Source organism: Neovison vison, chromosome 3 (genome assembly GCF_020171115.1).
Source record: "Neovison vison isolate M4711 chromosome 3, ASM_NN_V1, whole genome shotgun sequence".
NCBI lineage: Eukaryota > Metazoa > Chordata > Mammalia > Carnivora > Mustelidae > Neogale > Neogale vison.
The window spans coordinates 22,919,446-22,944,671 of NC_058093.1; the positions used below are offsets into that span (position 1 = coordinate 22,919,446).

General features: G+C 33.2%; 1 protein-coding gene across 5 annotated transcripts in view; it reads right to left on the minus strand.

Moving 5' to 3' along the window:
• ERBB4 (erb-b2 receptor tyrosine kinase 4) overlaps positions 1-25,226 on the minus strand; it is a 1,164,558-nt gene that overhangs the window by 710,675 nt on the left and 428,657 nt on the right. For all 5 annotated transcript variants that reach the window (XM_044241525.1, XM_044241523.1, XM_044241526.1 and 2 more), the window contains exon 2: positions 9,192-9,343. In XM_044241525.1, the coding sequence (XP_044097460.1) occupies positions 9,192-9,343 (152 nt within the window). The remainder of the gene's footprint in view (positions 1-9,191; positions 9,344-25,226) is intronic.

The window sequence follows — 25,226 nt, forward strand, 5'->3', positions numbered from 1 at the left end:
TGCTTCACTGATGCCTTATTAAATTCTTTCATGAATGCTTCCCAATGATTTCATGAGATGATGTCTTATAGACTGTTGAAACAACTCTCACTCACTATGAAAAGAGTTTGTACATTTTTAGCTGTTGATTAATTCTTAAAAATAGCCAAGAGTTTGACTTGTGATTTCACCTCTCTGAAAATAAAAAATCACTACCATGCAAAACAGAACCTCTAAAAAAGCTTTATAAAAATTTACTGTCAAGTACTGAGAACATAGCTCAGTAGAGGCTACCTAAGGATTGGGATAAGAAAGAAAGAAACCCAATAGCGTTAGATACAGTCTACATGTACTAGGTGCCAGGTACCCCAATAGGTACTTTTTTTTTTTTTTTTAAATCTGTGGGATAACAAATTGCTTATGGGGATTTATTTCAACATTCAATTACATATTCCAATTTCCATGTAGAAATTGAATAGAAATGATTTCAAAGAGGCCTATAGTTAACTAAAACAAATACCTCAAATTTATCACTTTCATTATATATTTTAATATAATATTTCACAGCTAAATGGGTTCAAATTAGGGATTAGGAGAAATAATTGCAGTGTCTCTAAATGCAGCAGTCTTCAATTTTATTTTTTACACTTTTGAACTTTAAATTATACTCTACGTGATTGAAGAGAGACCTTTAAAATTGGTTTGGTCTCCTACAATATGGTTCATCTTTTCTTTTTTGAAAGAAACAGTGTTCCATTTTAAGAGTCAGAAAAATAAAGCTGATTAAGAGGTTCATAGTTATGAATTTTTAAAGGCCTTTATTTGATTATTATCTACCATTTGGATTTTGGATTCAAATGGTAGCCCATTGCCTAAATGTTTCTAGTTAATCTTAAAAACTCACATAAATATTTGTTTAATGATATTTTTCATATTTTATTCAAAGACCTCTCTCTTTGTATCAAGGTCTTTGCTACTTACAAATAAAAGAAAGAAACTTTTTACATTAATTCCCCTGAGCAAAGAGTACCTAAGAATCATAGAATGAAATGGGTTTGTTACTTGCATATTACACTAATTAAGGTTAAGATAAGCCTATAAAGTCATTATACTCACCGTTTAAGCCAAATTTAAATACCACAACCTCCAGAGATACAAAGGAACACATGGCATCTGCTCAGCATTCTAATAAATTCATTTTTAATTTAAGCACATTTGCAACAAGGGCATTTTTTTTTCTGGAAAACGCATTACAATTTAGGGACTTAAAAACTTATTTTAAGGAGTTTTCAGTAATATTCTCTTAGAAACATTATATAGGTTTAATACTTTATAATAATTTGACTCAATCTTAGAAAATGGTTACTAATTAATACTTAATGTATCAGTATAAATGGCCAATAATTTACATTTATTATACATATATTTATATATATTAGAATTATAAATTATATAGGTATATTTTTTATTTCTTCCCTTCTTTCCAAAACTCCTTCAAATATTTATTCTACTAAATGTACATCTTTTTATAGGTAGTACTAAATTTATCTTGTTTTTAATATTTAGAGAAAACTGTTAAATATTTTCATTTAATATTTCATGTAAAGGATTAAGAAGAAAGTTTGAAAAATATGCTTATATAACTGCTGAAGCAAAAATATAGACATTTTCTTCTTTTATCATGTAAGAGAACTGAAGAGCAGCAGGATTTGAGTCATGTATATTTTCAGATTAAATGGTATTTAACCTTTGAGGAAATTTTGTTTTTTCCCTAGGCCAAGTATAAATTGCATAGCTTTTTAAAATGCAATACAACTTCTATGATTAGATTTAGTACAAAATCAAATTTCAATTTAAAAGCCAGCTGTAAATACATAACACAAAACTGCATATGTATTATATTTAAGTCTTAAAACAGCTTTCAGAAACTATCAAAGCTTTGAAAATTCCATTTAACCCAGAATGTCTGCTTTGACCCAACAGACATATTTAAACATTATTCTACTTCCTTTTTGGTATTCTCCATCTCAGTCAGCTAAGATTTCTTCATCAAAATACCAAACATACTTTATGTTTTACCATAAGTGTAGTTATGTGTGAAATTCAGTTAGAAAGAGAAATTAAGTAAAGATTTGAAACAGTCTATCTTAGTCTAATGTCTGTTTAGACATATTTCTTGAAGGTGCAGTTTCTTCAAACTTAATGATGATTCATTCTAAGTATTTTGGATATTGAACTTCACAGTCTTTTCTTGCCACCTGTCCCAATTAGAGGCATGGAAGAAAAACTTTTACTACTGTGCTCAATGAGTAAATAGTTAAGGAATATAAATACTTGATATAAGAATCTTATTTAGTTGTCTACCATTTAATAGAGTTACAAATACATCATTTATGTTACAAAGTAAATCAGGAAAATATAGATTCAGGCTTGTTCTCCCTTACTATGCAGTATAAAATGTGTGTACAGCTTTGAAATAGATATGCTGTATTGGAAAACAGTGTACTTACATCATCTTTCAGGTAATGTGAAAATATAATACATAAGGATCTACCTTATTATCTCATAGATGTTTCATCTAACTGGTGTTTTCCTCTTCAATTTTTTTACGATTCTAAAATAAGACTACTTACTCATCCTGATTCTAATAAATCTCCCCAACACAATCCTTGTCACACAAGTCATTCTATCCAGTATTTAATGAGCTAAAACCAGACAGAGTCAATGGTCACCACTGTTTAAAAAATCTATTCAATAAATTATTTTCTAACCCAAAGGAAAAAAGTATTTTGTAAATTACCTTTTTTATTTTTAAATATGAATTCTTCAGTGTAGCATTTTGATAAATCACGCTATGCAGCAGACGCTTAACCAAGGCACAGTTAGAGTTAAATGAGGATGAGAAGGATATGCGAAACAAATACAATTATAAAAACCACTCCCTATACTGTTGGATTTAATTCTGGTCATCTGCTTTGAATTGACAAAGGACAAAAGTAGACCCTGAAGTTAGAAGTAGGTTGAAATGTAAATATTTCAGAATTTTATATTAAGCCTGACTGGTTACAGAAGCTAAGCTGAGGAATAGGTGAAAGCAGAGTTACTTGTTACAACATGAAAGTCATTACTGCCAGCATCATCCCTGATTATATTGTAACAGAACTATGCTAATGAAGCCAAGGTCTTAGGTTCCCGTGAGCCAGCCAGCATCTTGCAGTCTCTGAGTTACAGCTCTATCTGCCTTTCTGCAAACATGTGTCCTTACTCAGAAGAGGAACTATGTGTGAGTATAAAATAAAATATCATAAGTTCATTCCCAGCACTGGAAAAGCAATGTAAATTTCATGTCCAATGGACAGTGGATGTAAAGCAACATCCTCAGACATGAAGGATCCCATATATAATCCTAATAAAGGAGAATGATAGCTCCATGACATTATATGATACTAATTATTAACTAAAAGACAAAGAAAATACTTGAAATTAAAAATAAACATTTCCTTTGGTAGAGATAAATGAACTATTTATATGATTTCTAATAAGAAATAATACTGGAATTTTATTTTTTTAAAAATAAAGTTCAAAATGGCATTATTTCTTACATATACAAAAAATTCCCTATATCTCTGTGCCAAATATCCAATAAAAACAGCTAATTTTTTTCAAAAAAGATGTTTTCTTATAAAACTTATTTTCCCATAATAAAACATGTTATTCATCACCTGAGGGAAGATATATTTAAGGTATATTTTCATTTTAAAAATCTATACTTTCTGGTCTTTTTCAAAGACATCACCTTTTGCTATCAATACCAAAATATTAATGCTGCTACTTGGAGCAATATCATAATGTATTAACTTATTTTGGATTCATTTTTCAGTAATAAAGACATCTATAACCATTAAGATTCAAAACTTCAATTTTACACAATAGCATAGAGATGTTCAATGAATTATCAATATTTTTAATATTAGGTCAAAGGATCAACTGTTAAAATAAATTTATCTCTTCACAATCCTAACAAACACTATTTCCAAAGCAATTTTCACACAACTAAATTCAAGCTACAGATTACAAATTATTACTTATTATAGTAATGGTTAAGGATAGGTATTCATACACCTCATATGTATGCTACATTATGTATTGCTTTCCCTTTAGTTGGCACCTAATACTTATTTGCTTAAAGTGAATATATAAAATAGAGAAAATAAATGTAAAGTATACATGCTGGTAGGTCTAAAAAAGTACCTTTTTAGAAGTATGGAGTTATTGAATGTCAGCATTAGCAAAGAGGACCAATGGAATGACAAAAGAGAGAAAACTCTCAAGAATTCCAATGAGGGTATAAGGTCTAAAAGTTTATTCCCATTATTTGCTACATTTCACCTTGTTTGAGAGAGTTCACGAAGAGTAAGACAATAACACAAAATCTGTGATTTTTATACCTGTTGTTTTCTATTATGTCTTAACCTTGGGACTGTGATAAAGTACATAGTAAGTAAGTTTCAGGGCCTTTTTCTAGCCAACTCGGTGATGTCTCAGGGGTCTAATGTTAAATATCGTCAAGTAGATCTTTTTTTCCCCAAGAAGAAATGCAAAAGCTTGGAGGTTATAAGAAAGCTGGGTGAAAAGGTGCTTATAGAGATAAGCACCAAGGCTAATATAATAACAGTGTCTTAAAAATAATGCATTTCAAAGTATTTCAATAAAATACATCAACAAAGATTGAGGAAGTATCTCCAAAATGTTACAGGGTGGTTTTTTGTTTGTTGGTTGGTTGGTTGGTTGGTTGGTTGGTTTGGTTTGTTTTTTTTAATTTATAATATAGAAATACATCTTCCACTTCAAAAGCATACTTTTTTCTGTGTTCTTGAGGTCTTGAGAGAGGTACTAGATGGGATATTTTGGTTTTAATAAAAGAAAACAAACCTATCTAGTTTAAGGAAAAGGGATAAAATCATTACAGAGTTACTCTCAAGTTCCAGGAGTATCTCATGGATTACTAGCTGTAATATAATCAGTCATCAGAAGCAGACTGGAAACTGGAAATTCCCTCACCAATAAATTGGGGTGAATGGTCATTCTCTCTTTCTCTGCTCACTGTTTAAGTGTGTTTGCTTCATTCTGCTGTCTGCACAGCTCTCTCTGACATCCAAATGACAAGAAAAAAACATTAACTATATTCTGGTACCAAAAGGATCAAGAAATTAACTGACACAGAATGTGTCTTATACCCACACACCTGATCTGTGATGCTGTCATACTGAGATTATATGAGGAGAGGTAGACATATTCATCTAGAGAACATATAATACATGAAATAGTGATCTATAAAGTATCATCAAATTTTATGAAAAATATTCATTTATTTGTCTTTTAGGTGGATACTTAATGGAAGCTTATGATATTTTAGGCACTGTTCTAGAGACTGACTATTCAGATAGCAAAAGAGGTAAACAGGGTACCAAAGTAAGCTGCTCTCATGAATTATAGAAATTAGAGCAGTTTCATACAAAAAAATAATAAAACAAAATACTATGAACTTGCTAATTAGAGAAGAAAATAAGGATGGAAGATCTTTTAAAAATAAAGGTAATTTCCTATGTTCTTAAAGACAGAAGTTAATTCCAGAAATAAATTTAAGATCCCTATCTATGATGTCTCTCTGAACACATTATAGGTTTGAGTCATTCTGAGAGGAAGGGAAATTGCACACCTCTTTAAGCAGTTGCTCAGTAAATTACAGTTATACAAATATATCTGAAGGTTATGTAATAGAAGAATAGGTTAATGCAAGATTACTATTCACTAATATAATTCAAAACTTATTGGAAATATTAGCATAATGTAAAATAAATAGTTTTCCTTTACATGCACTCTACTTATTATAATGTGCCAATATTGGACAGATTACGTACTTTGGAGGGAAGCCACTAAGAACACAAATGAACCATAATGCAGTTATCTGGAGTGGAATTTTTATATTACAGTTTTTCCCTGCTATCTGAAAGTAGGGTTCCTATTAAACCCTCCCTACTCCAAAATGGTACAAAGCAAAGAAGCAATTATCATTTCGTAAAAGTGAAAATCCTCTTCAGATTTCTTCTGGTTAGTGAAAACAGAAAGTCAGGTAGGTCTTACATAAAAGTGAAGAGACATAAAGTGAGTTTTGACTAGTGGAGAAAGCCAGTAAATGGAGAACTTTTAGCATATTCTAAGGTACACTTAGAATACAGTAGCATAATAATACAGTAGCTAATTGTGCCTGCTTTTAAGGCTCATTCAGAAAAGTAGTTAGAACACTGACAGAACCCAAAAACAAAGAATGGGGTATCTAGAGAGGTCTGTCCTTGGCCCACTCCGGTCTAAGTATTTTCAATCCCTCTTGATGATTTTATCTAAGCCCCAAAGGTTAACTTATTTGGATGCTGATGTCCCCTAAATACCTGTCTATAATATAAGGCTTTCCACCTCCCCAATTTCATATTTTATTCCATCCCCAAATTTATCATCAACCATATTACAGTATGGGTTCCGTGAAGGTGAGAATGATGTGTAATTTATTTGCATGCATATGTCTCATCTCTAAAGCAGTAAACATTAAGTATGCACTTAATACCTCTGACTCTGGACCTTCTTTCTAAGCCTGCACTTATATTACTCCCATTGGAATGCCTTTCTCTTCTATCTACCCACTTTGTAAGCCCCTATTCATTTTTTCATGATTCAACTCAAGCACGTCTTTGATGAAATCTTTCCTGAGTCTTTCAGAATTAGCCATTCCTTTTTTCGCCCAGCACTCACATCTATAATTAACCCAAGACCATACCTTCATTCAGATTCTGGCTTCTCATTTCTGTTTTAGCAACTATAATTTTTATATATGTATATATAATCATATTATACACTTTATATATATACATATATACACACATAAATGCAATACTTACATATTACTCATCTGTAACCCTCTACATGACCGCAAGGTTGTTGAAGTCAAGGACAATAGATTACTTACTATTGTATTCTTGGGCTAAGACTATCTTTGAATGAATACTTATATATCATGACTAGAAATGGCTATTTTCCAAAGGAACAATAGATAAGTAAAACAACAAAAAAGGTGTTATTAGTAAGGGAAAATAAAAACCCATTAGAGCTATCTCTAAATCAGTAGATGACAATAAAGATATGTTTATGGGGTAGTACCAAGTTTACATGAAATTTTGGAGATGGTACTTAGGTACGAACAATTATTTTTTTAAAGAAACAACTTAACTTTTGTTCCACATAGAAACCTTGATCATCCTTATTTTATTCTTTCCCAAATTTGTTTATTCTATTATCTTACTTTTTACTCAAGATGACTCTTAAAAAGGTAGAATATTCAACAATATTAACCATGCTGCTCAAAGATCTGTAGATTACTTTCACATTTCTAAATATTAAAAATTGACTTGAATCTATTTTTTTAAAGATTGCCATTTATAATATCCATGACTATATTTTGTTAAGCCAGTGGAATCTCATTCCATGTACAGCAAACAAAGTCAAGAAAACACAAGAAGAAAAACAAAGATCTTAGATTGCCTTTTAAAATTTTCTCATATTATTCTGATTGAATAAACTATTTAACTTATTTCTTTTCTCTGATTCAGAATTCAGATCTCAATTTTCCTTTTCTGTAACATCATTGAACTTCTTGGCATTTCTAACCAAATCAGCTCATATACCATCAAAATCTTATTTTGATGTTGAAGAATAAAATCTATCTGAAAATAATCAACATGGGTTAGAAGCTTGTAAACCAATTTTAATAACTAATGATGCATTCCTTTGAAGTGGCTATTCTAGGATAGCTTACAAGTATTCTCTTCTTGAAACAATAGTCCAAAAAAGAAAAAAAACAAAAATGTTAAGCTCTTCTAAGGCTCTCTTATTCTAGAACTTTGATAAGTTTTACTATTTACTTTTGATAAACAAAAATGCCGTAACTAAATATCATAATTATTAAAATTTTTGACATATAACCCACAGAACCAGAGCTCTGATAATCAGGCAACAGAATATGGACACACCTTCCGTCCCTCTACTGATCCTATAAACAGTCACTGGAAGCTTCATAGTGTTACTTAAGTTTTGAGGTGGTTTATTTTCTGAGGTTGTTGCTCTTCTGTATATATTTGTTACATAAATTTAAAGCATTTAAAAATCATTGCCTTTTTTTTTCTACTTATCCAAGTACAGAATTATTTAAATTATTATAATTCTTTAAATAATTCACTATATCCCAAACAGCTTACTGTATCAGTATTTGAAACACTTTTGTCTTGATTTACACAAGACGGTACTCCTAAGAAATGTGTAAATACTACTGAAAAGATCAAATATATTATAGGGATGCTGTTATTTAAAATATATCTTGTTAGTTCTTACATAAAGAATAAATTCATAGGTATGCAGAAGACCATACCTCTTTGAAGTTCAGATTTTTCTCTTGCCTACTCTGGTAAAGCAAAACACAAGAAACTGAAGGCACAAAGCACTGATAGTCTGTTTAACAGACTGAGGATGTAAATGAGAGCCAAAACAAGTTTGCAAAAGGACTGGTTGTCTCTGAGTAACTTTATATACACACATATGCATTTATATGCAAGCATATATCAACCTACCTAAGTACTTGTAATTTCCTGTGTCTAATTTAACTAATTTGTAGGTTTTCAAAAACAGATGTCATTTTTCTTCTACAGATAACAGTTCTAATCTTATTATGGTAATATGGAGTAGTCTGAAATTTCCAAAGTGACAGAAAAAGGACAGGAAGTGAGATTACTAAAGTTACCAATTCTTATCTGATTGGTCCTCTGACTCTCCTAGTCCCCAGCTTTAACAGTTTCCCTCTTGACTGCAATTCAGAAAAAAACAGACTTGCTAGATATCATGCACCGTAGGCTGACAAAACCTTTCATCAATCTTAGAGTAACAGTAACTGCTCTGAACCTGGGGTGTCAGTCATGATGGTACTGTTACTCTTGTTATTTTCCTGGGCGTGCCTCGGTATCTCTTATCTTTTGCCCACAGTCATGGTCCCTGCCAGGCAGAAGACTATCACCATCAAATACAAGCAAGCTGGTCTGTCTTCATGCATTGTGACACCACAGTCCACTCACAGAGAAGAGAAGAGAAGAGAAAGGAAGAGACAGCTTTACCCGCAGAAAGGAGAGGTCCCGGTTGTGCTCGATGCTGGTTATCTCCAGGTTGCCCATGACCACCTCACAGTTCTCATAGTACTTGCGCAAGGCTCGATACTGCTGCTCCAGGTCCGAGAGAGAGCTCAGCTTGTTCTCTGTTCCTGCACACACTGCCAAGAAAAGAAGATACAGAGGAAGTTATATAACCTCTCCATGACATGCACAATGACAATGTCTCTCTCAACACTCTATCCCCCACACTGTATTCTGTTTCCCCAAATTAAAGTATTTTTCATGCCATTATACCCATAAACCACACAGATAGAATATCTTCCCTTTTATTTCCCCCCCATATCATATGAGACATAACAGTGCATAAATTCAAGGAATACGATGTATATGATACACTTATATATTTTAAAAGGATTAAAACCATAATAGCATTAGCTAACATCTTCATCATGTCCCACAATCCCTATTTCTTTTCTGTAATGACATTTAAGATACTATGTTAGCAACTTTCAGGTATATAATATAGTGTTGTTAATTACAGTCACCATGCTGTAAGTTAGATCCTTGGAAATTATTCATCTTATAACTGGAAGTCTGTCTTGGTCAGCATCTCCCCATTTTTCTCACCCCTGAGCTCTGGTAGCCACCACTTTACTCTCTGTTTCTATGAGTTTGGCTTCTTTAGATAAGACATATAAATGATATCATGGTTTTATATTCCTAAGTTGCATGGATGAAACACAGAGACTAAGGCGGCACAGATTCAAAAGAAACAGAGCAGAGTAAAAATTAAAGCGATCACATTTGTAGCCCATACATTTCAAACATATACTAGAAACAGAACATGTTACAAAATATGAGCTCTGATTGATATCAACTGGATCTTCCCTTTGTATACTCATTAGTATTCTAAGGTATAATGGACTGATAGTAAAGGATTTCAGCGGGCCTTCTTTGATAGCATGGATCTTGAGTCTGTTCACACCCAAGCACCAAGTGTACACACATGTGTTCTTTATTTTCTGTCTGTGTTGATATTTGTCTTCCAGAAGTTAGTGTTTTGGTTATTACTTCTTATGGTTTCTGTATCTGCCTGTACAAGATCTTGATCATTTAATGCACCAACTCTAATCTTTAGTAGACTGAAAAAAAAAACTACATTATGAATCTTATAATAATACTATGGAAAGTTGAAAAGGAAATGAATGTGAAATAATCTTCTTAGCAACTTACTTCTGAGTAAGTTATATAATATAGCCAAATTAAGGCAAGATATAAAGTGTAAACTTTGAAGAACAGAGCCATGTAATAAAGCCATGAACAGTTATATGTCAGGCACACAGAAAGGACAAGTCATAATGCATTGGCTGTATTAAAGGGAATGGGTTTCAAGCAAACGAGTTTCCATACACAAAGGAAAAAATATATATAGATGGATACTTTCCAATAATTAAGCCCATTTTTTAAAAAGATTTTATTTATTTATCCTACAGAGAGAGAGCACAAGCAAGGGGAGTGGGAGGCAGAGGGAGATCTAGACTCCCTGCGGAGCAGGGTGCCTGATGTGGGACTCGATCATAGGACCCCATGATCATGACCCAAGCCGAAGGCAAAGGCTTAACCTACTAAGCCACCCAGATTCCCAATTAAGACCATCTTGACAACTATTGTTGCCTCCTGGCACATCAAAAATAACAAAAACCTAAATCTAGAAGCCTTGAAGAATAATGTAGACCTTTGACCACAGTGCTAAGGCAAACAAACAAACGAAAAAACCATAATCTTTCCATGTCTGGATGTCTAGTTCATCAAACAGTATATTTTCTAGAAATATTCTTTTAGAGGTGGAATTGTGTCTTTTTCTGAAAGATGTATTGAAGGTGAGACCCCTGGTATCTATGACTAGGACCTTGTTTGGAAACAGGGTCTTTAAGTTAAGATGAAGACATTAGGGTAAGTCTTAAATCCAAGAGAGGAAAATAGCGTGTGGATACAAAGACATATGGTGGGGGTCGGGGGGGGGGGGACTCACAAGCAACGTGTAACTGTAGAGGAAAAGATGGGAATGAGATGCGGCTGCACATCATGGAATGTCAAGAATTGACGGCATCGCTAGAGCTAGGAAGATGCTGCCCGTCTCAGAGGCCCTGCTGATACCTTGATATTGAACGTTTAGCTTCCAGAACTATGAAAGAATAAATTACTGTTGCTTTATGGTTTGTGGTACTTTGTTAATAGCAGTTCTAGAAAACCAATTCATAATCTTTAGACTGTTTCTGAAATCTAACATATAAAGAAATGTTAAAAATCATTTCCTCTCAGGGGCGCCTGGGTGGTTCAGTCAGTTAAGTATCTGCTTTTAGCTCAGGTCGTGATCTCAGAGGCCTGGGATCGAGCCCCCCATCAGACTCCCTTTTCAATGGGAGGCACATTTCTGTGTGCCTAACATATAACTCTTTATGACTTTATTATAATTTCTCCCTTTTCTCCTTCTCCCTCTCCCTTTGTCCCTGCTTGTGTGTTCTCCTTCTCTCTCATTCCCTCTCAAATAAATAAATAAAATCTTAAAAAAAAAATCATTTCCTCTCTCCAGGGTCCTGTCAGCTTATCGCTTCCAAGCTACTTCCCCACCTTCTGAGTGCCAACTCTCTCACACACCATGCTGAAGCTCATTTGTTGCCACTGAGAATGCAGTTTTGTAGAGTGCGAGGGATGGAGGTAAAGACTTCTGGAATCCTCCATATCCGTCTCTTCTTCCTTCAGAGTAATAAACTACTCAACCTTTAGCTGGGCATGTGGCCACCCCAAATAAAGATTTCTAGAACTTTGCTAGAACTTCATTTAAAACATGGTTGGAGCCGACTTTGCCTCTTTTCTTTATATCTTCCTCCAATATGCTGCCTGGAATGGGGATGGGATGGCTAAACCTTGAACCACCATCTTAGATCATAAGACCTAGGGACACACCCCAGATATTTACTGAAAAACGAGCTAAAAGGAGCCAGAGTTTTCAAACAATTAAGGTTTTATATTGATTTATTATCATTAACATGAAGATAATGGTGAATTTTGATTATAGCTGCTAACATATTATACATAGGAAGGATTAAATTCTAGTTAAGTTACATGCTTTTGACCTTAAGTAATTTTTACTGTTTTATCTGGTTTCTTGACTAACTTCAGTTTGGAATGAAATTACAAAATTATTTTCTTCTTCTTCTTCTTCTTTTTTTTTTTTTTTTGTTTTTAGTTTTTATTTACATTTCATTTAGTTAACATACAGTGTACCATTAGTTTCAGGTGTAGAATTTAGTGATTCAACACTTACATACAACAACCAGTGCTCATCCCAAGATGTGCCCACCTGTTTTGTTTTTTTCTTTTTTCTTTTTTTTTAGAGACACTCGCCCCTGTCTAAGTGTTGTGGAGGGCAGAGGAAAAGGGAGAGAGGGAGTGAGAAAGAGAGAATCTTAAGTAGGCTCTTCGCCCATCACAGAGCTTAATGCAGGGCTGGATCTCACAACCCTGAGATCATGATCTGAGCCGAAATCAAGAGTCAGGTGCCTAACAAACTGAGCTACCCAAGTGCCTCTACAAGGGCCCTAAAACCCATCACCTACTTCACCCATGCCCCTCACACGCCTCCCCTCTGGTAGCCATCAGTTTGTTCTCTAGAGTTAAAAGAGTCTGTTTCTGAAGGAACTACAAAATAATTCTTGATCTTTGAACATTTTGCTGATTCTGTGAGAGGTTCACTTCCTGAAATGAATAAACATTAAGAAAAAATAAATCTCTATTGATAAGTGCAATATTATTCAACAGACACAGGAAAATAAGATGTGACTGACTCATGTACATGATCCTTATTGGCCAATATCAAAGTCCAGCTTTTCCTTTTTCTCCAATATACTGTAGAGGCTCTCTAGGAAACACTCATAATCCACAATCTGTATTTTATTCCTCCTAGCAAAATTATAACAAAATCTTTACAAATTTGTAAAATGTCTGTTGAGAAAAGGAATTATGATATGGGTTTATGAAATATAGATTTCAATTATTTTATATTCCAATGAGAACGAGCTTATATTTTAATACAACTACTCATGGGGAAATTATAGATTAATAAACTATTTCTAAAATATATAGAAATGCCAAATTGAAATTTATATACAATTTATGTTGTACAAGTTTCTTTCAACTGGAAATAAAACCTTTACTTTAATATCAATATGTAAAAATCAATATGCAAACATCCAAATGGAAAGTTTTCTAAAATATTTAGGTATTCTGACCTTTTCTATAGAAACTTACACAGATTTTGGAAGAAACATTTATTCATATAACAGTAATAACTAAATTTTTTCCATGTTTCTGCTCCTGCATATATGAAAAAAGTACATACTATGAAATTTTATTATTAATTATTATTATAATTAATTATTAATTATTAACTACTATTATAATAATCTCTGTGCAAAATCTACAAAATCTCTGTGCAAAAAATCCACAAAGGCTATAAACTCTCTTTAGAGAAATACAATTTATTAGTTGTTTTTTGTATTTGCTGAGTTATATAACACAGGGGTTTGCAATAAATTATCATTTACTAATATGCATTCACTTGTTATAAAAACAATTATAACTAGTATTTGGAAAATGACTCTCAATTCAGAAAAGTTCCCATTTTTGATAAGTGATCAGCTGTGTTTTGTACATACTGTATGAAAACATAAAATTGAAATGAGTATGTTTAGAAATATTTTTCAACAACAAAAAATCCTCCAATAAACAGAAAGTCTGATTAATTAGAAAACTCTATTCTCCAAACATCTTGGTCTTTGGAGTTTTTACTACACATAGTTCTATTTAAGAAAATTTTTGTCTCAGGAAGGCTTTTCTATATATTTATTTTTGATTCAAACTGCTATTTATAATGACTAGTATGCTCTTCATAACTTTCATCTTGAAAGACAGACTTGATTTTAAGAGAACTAGTTTGGATAGATGCATAAAAATCATTTGTATTTCTCGTCATGAAGCCTTCACTGAACGAAACCTCACAACTTCTATTTGCCAATCGATTTTATCATCAGGCAATGCATACAAGACAATCCTTAAACCATCAAGTTTCATTGATTTCACAAAGTTGTTTATCAAATAGAATTGAAAAAATCTTCCTTACCAGCCAAAACAAGTTTAACAAAATTCAGTCCTCTCTGCCAACGCTGTTATGAAGTCCTTAAACTATAAACCTATAATACTTCAAGCTTCAGAAATCCTGAATTTACATGGGCTTCCTGGAGTTTTTATTCCAACAGAAACTCCAGCAGTAAAGCTGTATGTGAGGCCTTAATGAAATCACCAATTATTCTATTTGGTATTGATTCTGCTACAAATGTAGCTAGAGTTGCAAACATGGACTTTTTATTCCTCTTGACTTAAGATTTATTTCTCACAGTGAGTGAACTACATAATCCTCCTTCAGTAAAAAATTAGGAACATAATTAGGATCTTGTAAAACACACAAAGGCAGGTTCACATAATTATCTGTTTGATTCATGGGGAAAATACATTAGAAGCAAAATGACAAAATAATAACAATATCCATATTAATACTAAAAATGGATTACTGCCTCCAGGCTTGTTACGCCTGTGGAAACTGGCCCTCTATTTTCTACATAAGATAGGCAGGGGGGTAAAAGCAATCAATCAATGAATCAATTGTTTGCATAACTTTCTAATCAAATGCCTATATGAGATATGAATTAAGAAAGTAATTACTTATTCAGCATCTACTATTGACCTAGTATCATGGAAAAATATATATATTGATTAAACGAGGCTATATAATGTACATAGTAAAAAAAAAATCAATGAACAATATACATATGCCATACATTGTGTGGGCATGATCGAGGGACTGTCTGCATTAAAAAAATACATATGTGGTGACCAATAAATTTTCTAATTTGTCTATCTGATTTAATGATAAGAAGTACTTTCCTTTTCAGAAGCATTAACATAATAAATACATTTTAGATTAATGCACGTTGTTGGGAATTTAAAAATCTGGAGCTATAGTAAATCTCAAAAAATAAAATATTTTAAAAGCATGAAAGAAGTAGCCAACATTTTTGGAGACTATTATTGAGTGCTATTAAAGTTACATAGTGATTGCAAGTTTTGGCAGTCCTATGTTCAAAATATACCTACAAATGAAGCCAAATTTGCCACTTCCATTATTATAGTCATTTAATACAAGTCACTCTCATCTCTCCCCTGGACTTTGACAGTAGGCTCTTTTCTGATTTCCTACATTCCCTACATGTCCTGATTAATTTATTCTCCACACAGGGTCCAGAATGATCTTTTTAAAAACATAAATCATTCACATCAGTCTCCTACTGAAAACACTCATTGGCTTCTAGTCATACTTATTATAAAATCCAAACTTTCAACATGGCCTGTAAGAACCTGTATTCAGGTCTTTGCTCAGATGTCACTCCTACAACATAGCCTGGTCTGACCACCATATCTAAAATAAGTACCCCGTTCTCATACATCATGCTCTGTCTTCTTTGCCTTCTCCAATTTTATTTTACTGCTATCTGAAATTGCATTATATATTTTGCGTGTTTACTTGTATATTGTATGTCTCTACATTACAACGCAAGCTGTGAAGAAGGCAATCCCCTTTCTGCTCGACACACAAAAGAGCAGGCACATAGGGTACTTTCAGTCAATATTTGTTGAGTAAATGGATGCACTTCAGAGTCACTAAGCACTGTAACTGAGCCAGGATCAAATATGTTGGTTTTTCCATTTTTTAAACATTGAATGTTGAACTTGGGCAAGTAGCTTTCCAGAGTCTCTGTTTCTTTACCTACAAAGTAGGATTTGTACTAAGTATTTTTTTAAAATATTTTATTGATTTATTTAACAGAGAGAGACAGAGAGATCATAAGCAGACAGACAGGCAGGCGGGGGGGAGGTGAGCAGGCTCCCCGCTGAGCAGAGAGACCGAAGTGGGGCTCGATCCCAGGACCCTGAGATCATGACCTGAGCTGAAAGCAGAGGTTTAACCCACTGAGCCACCCAGATGCCCCTGTACTAAGTATTTTTAATGATAAACCCAGATTTAGAGGTTAAGAACACAGGGCCAGATACCCAGCATAAAATCTAGCTCAATCACTGGCCTGCAATGTAATCTATTTCCTCTTCCGTAAAGTGGACATAATAACAATGACTGCTTAATAGGCAGTAGTGTGAGGATTAAATCAGTCTCTACGTGTAACTTGTTTGGCACAATTTTGGACTCATGACAGAGCTCAATGTTAGCTACTGCCATTTATTCCAATATTCAGTATATTATATGTGTGCATTATGCAATATATTAAAGTAAATTAAAATATAAGTCTTGCATGGTGATGTACTCAACCAGCCTCATCTAAAGAAATGAACACTGGACAAAGAAAGTAGAGGTTGGGACTCCAGTGCTCCAGCACTTTCTAGCCATGAACAAACTTGAATAATTACTCTGTATTCATCATTTCCAATTTTCTCTCAAAGAAGATATCTTTATGTGTTCTCCCAGCTCAAAAATTCTGTGATTGAATTTATTTCTAAAATACTTACTTAAAATCTACTCTATACTATGTAAAGGGTTGAATTCATTGGATGCTCTTGAGGAGGTCACATTGTGGCGACATTTTACAAACTTAGAAATTAAACATACACTTATCAAATGACCCAGCAATTCCACTTGTAGGTCCCTAGATAAATGAACAATTATGTCCACATAAAAATTATGTTCACATACATGGGGGGATTTACACATAGTTTTGCAGCAACCTGCTTGTCCTGGATTGCAATTCTCAGCTATTCCCAAATAAATCCAATTTTGCTAGTAAAATAACTGGCAGTTTTATTTTGAAGGTTAACAGTGAACATGTATTGATGCTCCAGGAGAACTTGGATGCCCCCAGGCTTCCCCCATACCTTGCCCTGCACATCTCTTCTATCTGGTTATTCCTGACTTATAACCTTTTATAACAAACTGCTAACCTAGTAAGTAAAATGTTTCTCTGACTTTTGTGAGATGCTCTAGCAAGTTAATGGCCCCTGAGGAGGAAATCTTTTTAATTTATAGCAGTTGATAAGAGTATTGTGGAGCCTGAAAAATGTGGGCACTGACTCCTCATGCAGTCAAAAATCCTCTTATAACTTTTGTCTCCCCCAAAACTTAACTAAGAAATAGCCTAGAGTTGACTGGAAGCCTTACTGATAACATCAACAGTCGATTAACACAGATTTTGTGTGTTACATGGATTATATGCTGTGATCTTAAAGTCGGGTAGAGAAAAGAATGCTAGTAATACAAGGAAAGAAAAATATGTATGTGAATATTTATAGGCACTCTACTCAAATTCACAAAAAAGTGGAAACAACTCAAAAGTCTTCCAATGGGTGAAATGAAAATATACATTCCATGAATATCTATTCAGCAACAAAATGGACAGATGATTGATACACCAATATGGAAAATTTTTCAAGGCATTATACTGACTGAAAGAAGCAAGACTCAAAAGGCTACATAGAATCTAAAAGGCTACATATGTTTCTATTGAAACGTCATTTTGTAAAAAAGACTAAACTACAAGGAAGGAGAACAGATCAGTGGTTGCTGGGGAATGAGGAGGAGGGATAGTGAAGGTCTGACAAAAGATCATTAGGGAAATTTGGGAGATGGCAGAACAATTCTGCACACTGACCATGGTGGTGATTACCTAGATCTCTACAGTTAAAACTTAAATTTTATTGAGTATAAAGTAAAACACACACACACACACACACACACACACACTCAAGTTGGCTTAAATATGTTCCTGTAAAATGTAAAACATTTTTATTAGATTGTTTTCCAGGTATTTTATGCTTTCTCCTTTTATGAATAATTATGCCCCCAAATAATCAAGGAAATGGGTTTATATTTCTGAAATTTTGTATTCCTTATAATTAACTTTAAAGGTATGGAAAAATTATTGCCAAAATAGGAAATGTGATTTGTAACTTACATTATATAAGCTGGAAATAAAATATTTTTCAAAGTAAAAATGTGGTACCTTAAAAAAAAATATTCCTATCATGTATTCTCTGAATCCGTTTTCTACCAGTATTTTACTGACTCCCAAAGTAACAAAACAGAGAAGCTGCTGAATTTAATGAAAATATTTTCTAAATGATACTTGAGCCAAATGAAAAGGCATTTGGCATTGTAGACCTCCACTAATAGAGTTGTAGCAAGGAAAGACAGGCATTCTATAGCACAGACTGATGAAAGCAAGTCTGTAGACTACATATACTGCTATGTGTTGATTCATCTAAAATTTAACTGATATACTTTTACCTCATTTGTTTACCTACAGTAGTCTTCAAATGCCCTCAAAGATGTTTAAACTACTAAATTATATTGCAGAAGGAACCACCTCATTGGTGATAATGAAAAAGTGATAGATATAAAAATTTTACATGATTGTCTCTCCTGTTATGAATATGTCTTGTATGTAAGTCTACTCTAATTCAGTTTTCCCAATAGGTTATTCTTATAATATGTCCCATTTTTTTTCCAATTTATATTTCAAAAATTAGCCTAGTAAAATTAAAATAATTACAAATTATTTTAAATGCATTATATGCATCATCAAAAGCTGACTTGTAACTACTTGTATATAATTCTTAGTATCTGTTCTTCATTGTTTTCCTGTCTTTAAATATTTTATTGTATTTTTTCTTAAATTACATCTCATAAAATTCCTACATTGAGAGCTGAAAAAAATAATAGAAAGACTTTATAGATTTAGAAATTGCATTCATGTCATTTATTCTTGGATAAAATATTCCCCTTACCACTGTCTTGCCACAAATCTCTCCCAGCATTTTTTAATCATTCTTCCCACCCCTTCTCAGTCCCCTACACAGAATCCTTCTTATTTACTTTGTAGTATTTCATTTTCTGTGGAAGTGCTGGGTCCTTAACTTTAATGTAGGTGCTGGACTTGACAAGCAATTAAAGCAAACAATTTCCACTCATCAAGCCTTGCCAAATTAGTCATCCGCCATCTGCCCCATCATCTGGCTCTCCTTGAAGTCTTGCTGTGAATCTGGATGCACTCTCTCAGATTAAGAGGGACAGTGCAAACCTCCAAGCTGGTGAAATGCCAGTGGGAGCTAAGTATGTAAACATTAGCAACCATCTTTCTTTCCTAGATTATCATGCCTTCGACCATCCCCTTGTGTGTAATAAAAACCAGCCCGTTTGTGATGCCTTATCACTGTGAGACCTTTGCCATTCATTGCAATTAAAGTGGAGTTTGCGGGACTTTCTTTCCTGTTAGAAATATTTAAAAGAAGGAACTAGACTAGTTCCTAAGCTATGCTCACATACTAAGTCTGGTTTCTTAAGTACTGATAAAGATGTACATTAAGAAATGCCCTATGGCCTTTCTACGGCACTCTGCACAGTGAAACTTTGTTTTTTGTTCTCTGCATCAGCAAATGTTTATTTGGCTGTGTAAGTGTTCTTAAAGACATTCAATCAAGCTAAATCAGTGGTTGGCAAAATTGAAAAATAGCAAGAGTAAAACATGTGGGTAACAATGTTACCCACATGCTCCCTTTTAAGGGTCTTCTTCCTTCAAGGCATTCCCCAAATGAGAGCTGATGTCTTTGTGCAAATGCAGAAAAATGCCTCTCCACCGGGTGGAATAAACTCCATGCCACTCTCCTGTGAGAGTCATCCATACAAACCTGCTTATTCAAGGTAATGGTGTGTCTAAGAAAGAAACAATGACTTAAAAAAAAAAAAAAAAAAGTGTGCTAATGTTAAACTTGTGAGAGGTAGGGGTGCAGCAATTTTTGACTATATCTTCCAGATATTCTACATGGAAAGTCTAATGTAAGATCACCTCTAACAAAACGTTTGAAAGTTTTAGAAGCCAGTTCTTAATCACATAACCTTCCTGCATGAGAAAACAAAAGCAAACAAACAACACAACATCTGACATGGATATAGACTACATATTAAAATAGGTCATCTTACAATTTATTTTCTAATAGCCCCAAATCTGTTTTTCTAGAAACCAGATTCTATAATCTCCAGGAGATTGTTCTCTCTAAAACAGACTCAGACGAGCACTGTGTGGTTATTTTTACAATGTAATCAACTTCAAACACTAATTGTAATTAGGTGTTTGATAAGGAGATAGTCATCATTAAGACAATACCTGCTATTCATCCATTTCTTCTGCCATGCAATTATTCAACAAATGTTAATTGGGGAGCCATAATAAATGGGGCTTTGGGCTAAGTGTCAAGGGATAAAGAAATGAGATCTGTGTCTCAAATTTGTAACATTTTACACTGTAATAGAGATCCTCTATAAAAGTTTTAGAAAATTATATTAGTATGCAAATTTAGTTAAACAGCAATTAAATATAATTTTTTTCCTGATTTTGAATCACTGCTAGTACATAAGAGTCACAAAATCAAAACTCATCTTATCTACAACCAAATATGAAGCAGCAAAATATATATGTATCTATATACACATATCCACATACTATTTTGTGTTACAAAAGGTGAACATCACTTGTGAGAAATTTTCTGGGAGATCTTTCCCCGTAACAGTTGTTACCAAAATATTCAGTAGCATCTGTATCTGAAGAAATACCACAACTTACAAACATTCTATTCACCTATTCAGGTTCTTTTCTATTTCCTCCTACATCCTCATTCACTTGTCAAAGAGGACGAAGAGAAACTACTCTCTGACACAGAGAGGCTAGGCATATTTTTCTCACTATATATTATACTGAAGGCTTTTTTTCAATCCAGCCCCCATTCTAGATGACTTTAAAACTCTACAAACATGTCATATTTTTTTCTTTCATTTTAATTCAGAAATTTGATGTTATAGTTTTGAGATATTAACGAAGACATTCCCCTACTAGTGTCACTAGTAACTTCCCTACTTATTCACCATCTCATGGATTAGTTAAAGAGGCATGACACACTACACGGACAGTCACTTAATTTGGAATATTTTCCCATTAAAGTCTTACTCGTCTTTGGATTTAAAGATACATCGTTCAAGATCCTGTTTTATTTCCTTTGGATATATTTAGATCCAGATGTGGAATTGCTAGAGTATATGATAATTCTAGCTTTAAATTTTGGAAAAAGTTCCATTCTATTTTCTGCAGCAGAGAGTCTAGTGGGGTTACTAGGGGGAAGGTGGGAGAAGTGGGGAGATGTTGATCAAAGTGCTCAGGGACAAGATGGATAAGTTTTGGGGAACTCATGTAGAGCGTGAGTGATCGAAGCAAATAATATTGTATAATATACTTCAAGTTGCTAAATGTTCTCTCCAAAAAAAGAAATGGTAATTATGTGACATGATGGAGGTGTTTTCTAAACCTATGATGGTAATTATTTTGCAATATGTAATTGTAACAAATCAATACATTGTACATCTTAAACTTATACGATATGTCAATTATATCTAAATAATGCTGGAAAGATTAAATTAAATGAATTTTTAAAAATTTGATTTCTACAGAAGGCTTTATAATAATGTAGCAAGTAACAAAATCTATAAGATTTGAAGTAAATGTTCAACTTTTTAATGGAATCTCATCATTCAATATGACTCATAAAGAGCTAATGGGACATTTAACAAATCCTTTTTATTATTGGACATGACCTCAGAAATGTCTTTTACATTTAAGTGAATACTTTATAGATATAAATATAGATATAGATATATTTGTGTGTATGTGTGTGTGTGCACGTGTGTGTATCATATTTGCTATATAGTGACAACACACTTGAACTCTTTTTCCCTTGCTGTGATTTTGTTAGAAGTGTTCAGGCAATGATAATAAAAGAATAAATGCTGAGGTGTGTTATAAATCCCTTAAATTATTTTATCTGAGGCAATTTGCTAATACAAGTACCAAAAATATCACATTTAAAACTAGGACATAGAAGTTTTGTAGCATCAGATGCAATTTTAAAAGTAGAGAATGAACTATGATTTTCTTTCTTTATATAAAATGGAGCTAGGAAAAAGGAAGAAAAGAACTGAATGATAGATTGAAAATCACTTAATATTTGCATTGTCAGGTTTAGTTTAATATGACTCTTTGGGAGCCTGTGCAGATAAGCACAGCATCTCTGTTTTTGTATTTTTATCACATAGATGGCAAAGTTCATATGTACAAAAATATTTTCTAGAAGGTAAATAAAAAATTTGAACTAAATCACTATTTACCTAGATAGATGTGGGACGCAAATATATATTCACTTCTATTTTTAATCTTATTATAGCACAGCACAAATCTGGTTAATTTTTTTTAAAGTTGAGGTAGCCTTTTCTGAATAGGATTCATTTTTACTTCCTGACATAAATAACATGCATTTTAGGATACATTATATAAATAAGTACCTTTTTATTACAGAATTCAAGTTTCTACGGACATTTTCTGCCAAGAATAAATTCTCTGTTGAAGTTCTTTGCAAATGTTTAGTTTTCAGCTGTATTTATCATCTTATTATAACTTATAAAGAAAAAATACAAATCAAATAATGAGTACAGAATTTGCTTTAAAATGGATTACTTTTGGGGGGAGACACGTTTCATGTAATTTTATCATTTTTTATTGTTATGATTTCAAAAAGTAAAGTAATACCACTTAAAACATTTTCTTCTTCAGAGATACTTTTTTTTTTAAGATTTTATTTATTTATTTGACAGACGGAGATCACAAGTGGGCAGAGTGACAGGCAGAGAGAGAGGAGGAAGCAGGCTCCCCATTGAGCAGAGAGCCCGATGCAAGGCTCGATCCCAGGACCCCGGGATCATGACCTGAGCCGAAAGCAGAGGCTTTAACCCACTGAGCCACCCAGGCACCCCCCAACTAATATTTTTACACGTGCACATATACATGTGTGCATATATTCTTAAAAAGTGTCTCTGAAGGGCCTCCTGGGTGGCTCAGTGGGTTAAAGCCTCTGCTTTCGGCTCAGGTCATGATCCCGGGGTCCTGGGATCGAGCCTTGCATCGGGCTCTCTGCTCAATGGGGAGCCTGCTTCCTCCTCTCTCTCTGCCTGTCACTCTGCCCACTTGTGATCTCCGTCTGTCAAATAAATAAATAAAATCTTTAAAAATATATATATTAGTTGGGAGGGAAATACAATGATTTGTTGAAGATGGTGTTTCTCTGATCGGAAGTTTCCTGGGCAACATTTATTTTCTTTTTTATTTATCTGTCATTTGTAAATTTAGAAAGTTATAAGCATTTTTGTAAGTTTAAGAAAAGCATTTTGTAAGTAAAAAAAAAATTTTCATAGAACTTTTTTTTAAAATCTGAGAAAGGCAAGATATCCATTTTATGCTATGCCATTTCTTTTATAGGAATGTGTTTGCTAATTAAAAGTCGATACTTTTGGGGGCGCCTAGGTGGCTCAGTGGGTTAAGCCGCTGCCTTCGGCTCAGGTCATGATCTCAGGGGAAAAAAAAAAAAAAAAGTCAATACTTTTGGGGCACCTGGGTGGCTCAGTGGGTTAAAGCCTCTGCCTTCGGCTCAGGTCATGATCCCAGGGTCCTAGGATCGAGCCCTGCGTCGGGTCTCTGCTCAGGAGGGAGCCTGCTCTCTCTGCCTGCTTCTCTCCTTACTTGTGATCTCTGTCTGTCAAATAAATAAATAAATAAATAAATAAAAATCTTTAAAAAATATTTAAAAAAATCAATACTTTTGATAATCTTGTAATTTTATAAAACACTGGCACTTCATGGAAAAACATGGTTAATCTTCATTTTTAGTGTACTCTTGAAAATTTTTGTTTAAATCATCCAAAAGTAGTAAAATACATTATTCTAAAACTGGAATGTTTATCTAACCATCTACAAAGGAAAGTTCAGTGAAAAACCAATAATTTCCACCTGAATTGATAGAAAACATGATTGTATATGTAAGTTTATGCATGTTTATATGGCTATATCTATATATGTATGTATAGATGTGTGTAGAGAGATATAGCCATGCACACATCTATACATAGAAATATTTGTTCTAGTTTCTCTATATGCTCTAGGTTTCTCCCTAGTTCGTGCTGTTTGTTATTATATAAACTGTGCAATATTATAAATTTATCTCTTCTAACTTTATTTTTTAATTATATTATGTTAAAATATTAATATGAAATTATATTATAATTATTAGTAGGAGTCCTTTCCATCTGTATACTAGCAATGCCAGAAATTCTTCTAAATGCATTGTATACACATTATCATTGAATCCACAGAGCAATCATATTAAGCAGTTATTAACATCACCACCACCAACATCATCATCATCTTTGTTTTACAAATTAAAAAAACTGAGACTCAGAAAGTTAAACAATGCAACCAGAAAATTAATTAGTGGAAGAGCCAGTGGTCAAAATCAATTCTGATTTCATCAGTAGTTCTTATTCAATAGCATAGTACTAGTTAGCTGATGCATACAATTGTTCTCAATTATTTGTGTGTATTTCAGTCAAATAAAAATGCCCACACAAATTGGAATGTTTATATGTTGAAGATATATTATCTTTTAAAAATGTAAAGCTACAGAGTTAAACTGTTGTAAGTTATATATCATACTAGGTTTTAAAAACCATAAAGGAATTTTAGAGGAGTATGATCTGGGGAAATACAAGTCAATTTTATAATTGAAAAATCTGGCTTGCTGAGGCTCTCCTCTTGCGGCTCACTTTCTTATCTTCTATTCCACACTGGATAGAGAAAATATTGGCAAAGAGAGCTATGCTTCTAGGAATAATAATTTTTACCTACAAATGGGCCTCAATCAAGTGAGCTAATATAGAATAAATACCTTAACAATTTAACTTTAAAGATAACCCCCCCCCACTTTAACACTAGAAAAATGTTTCTAGCTTCTCTACAACCATCCTCTAACTTCCTTCAATTTCCAATCTCC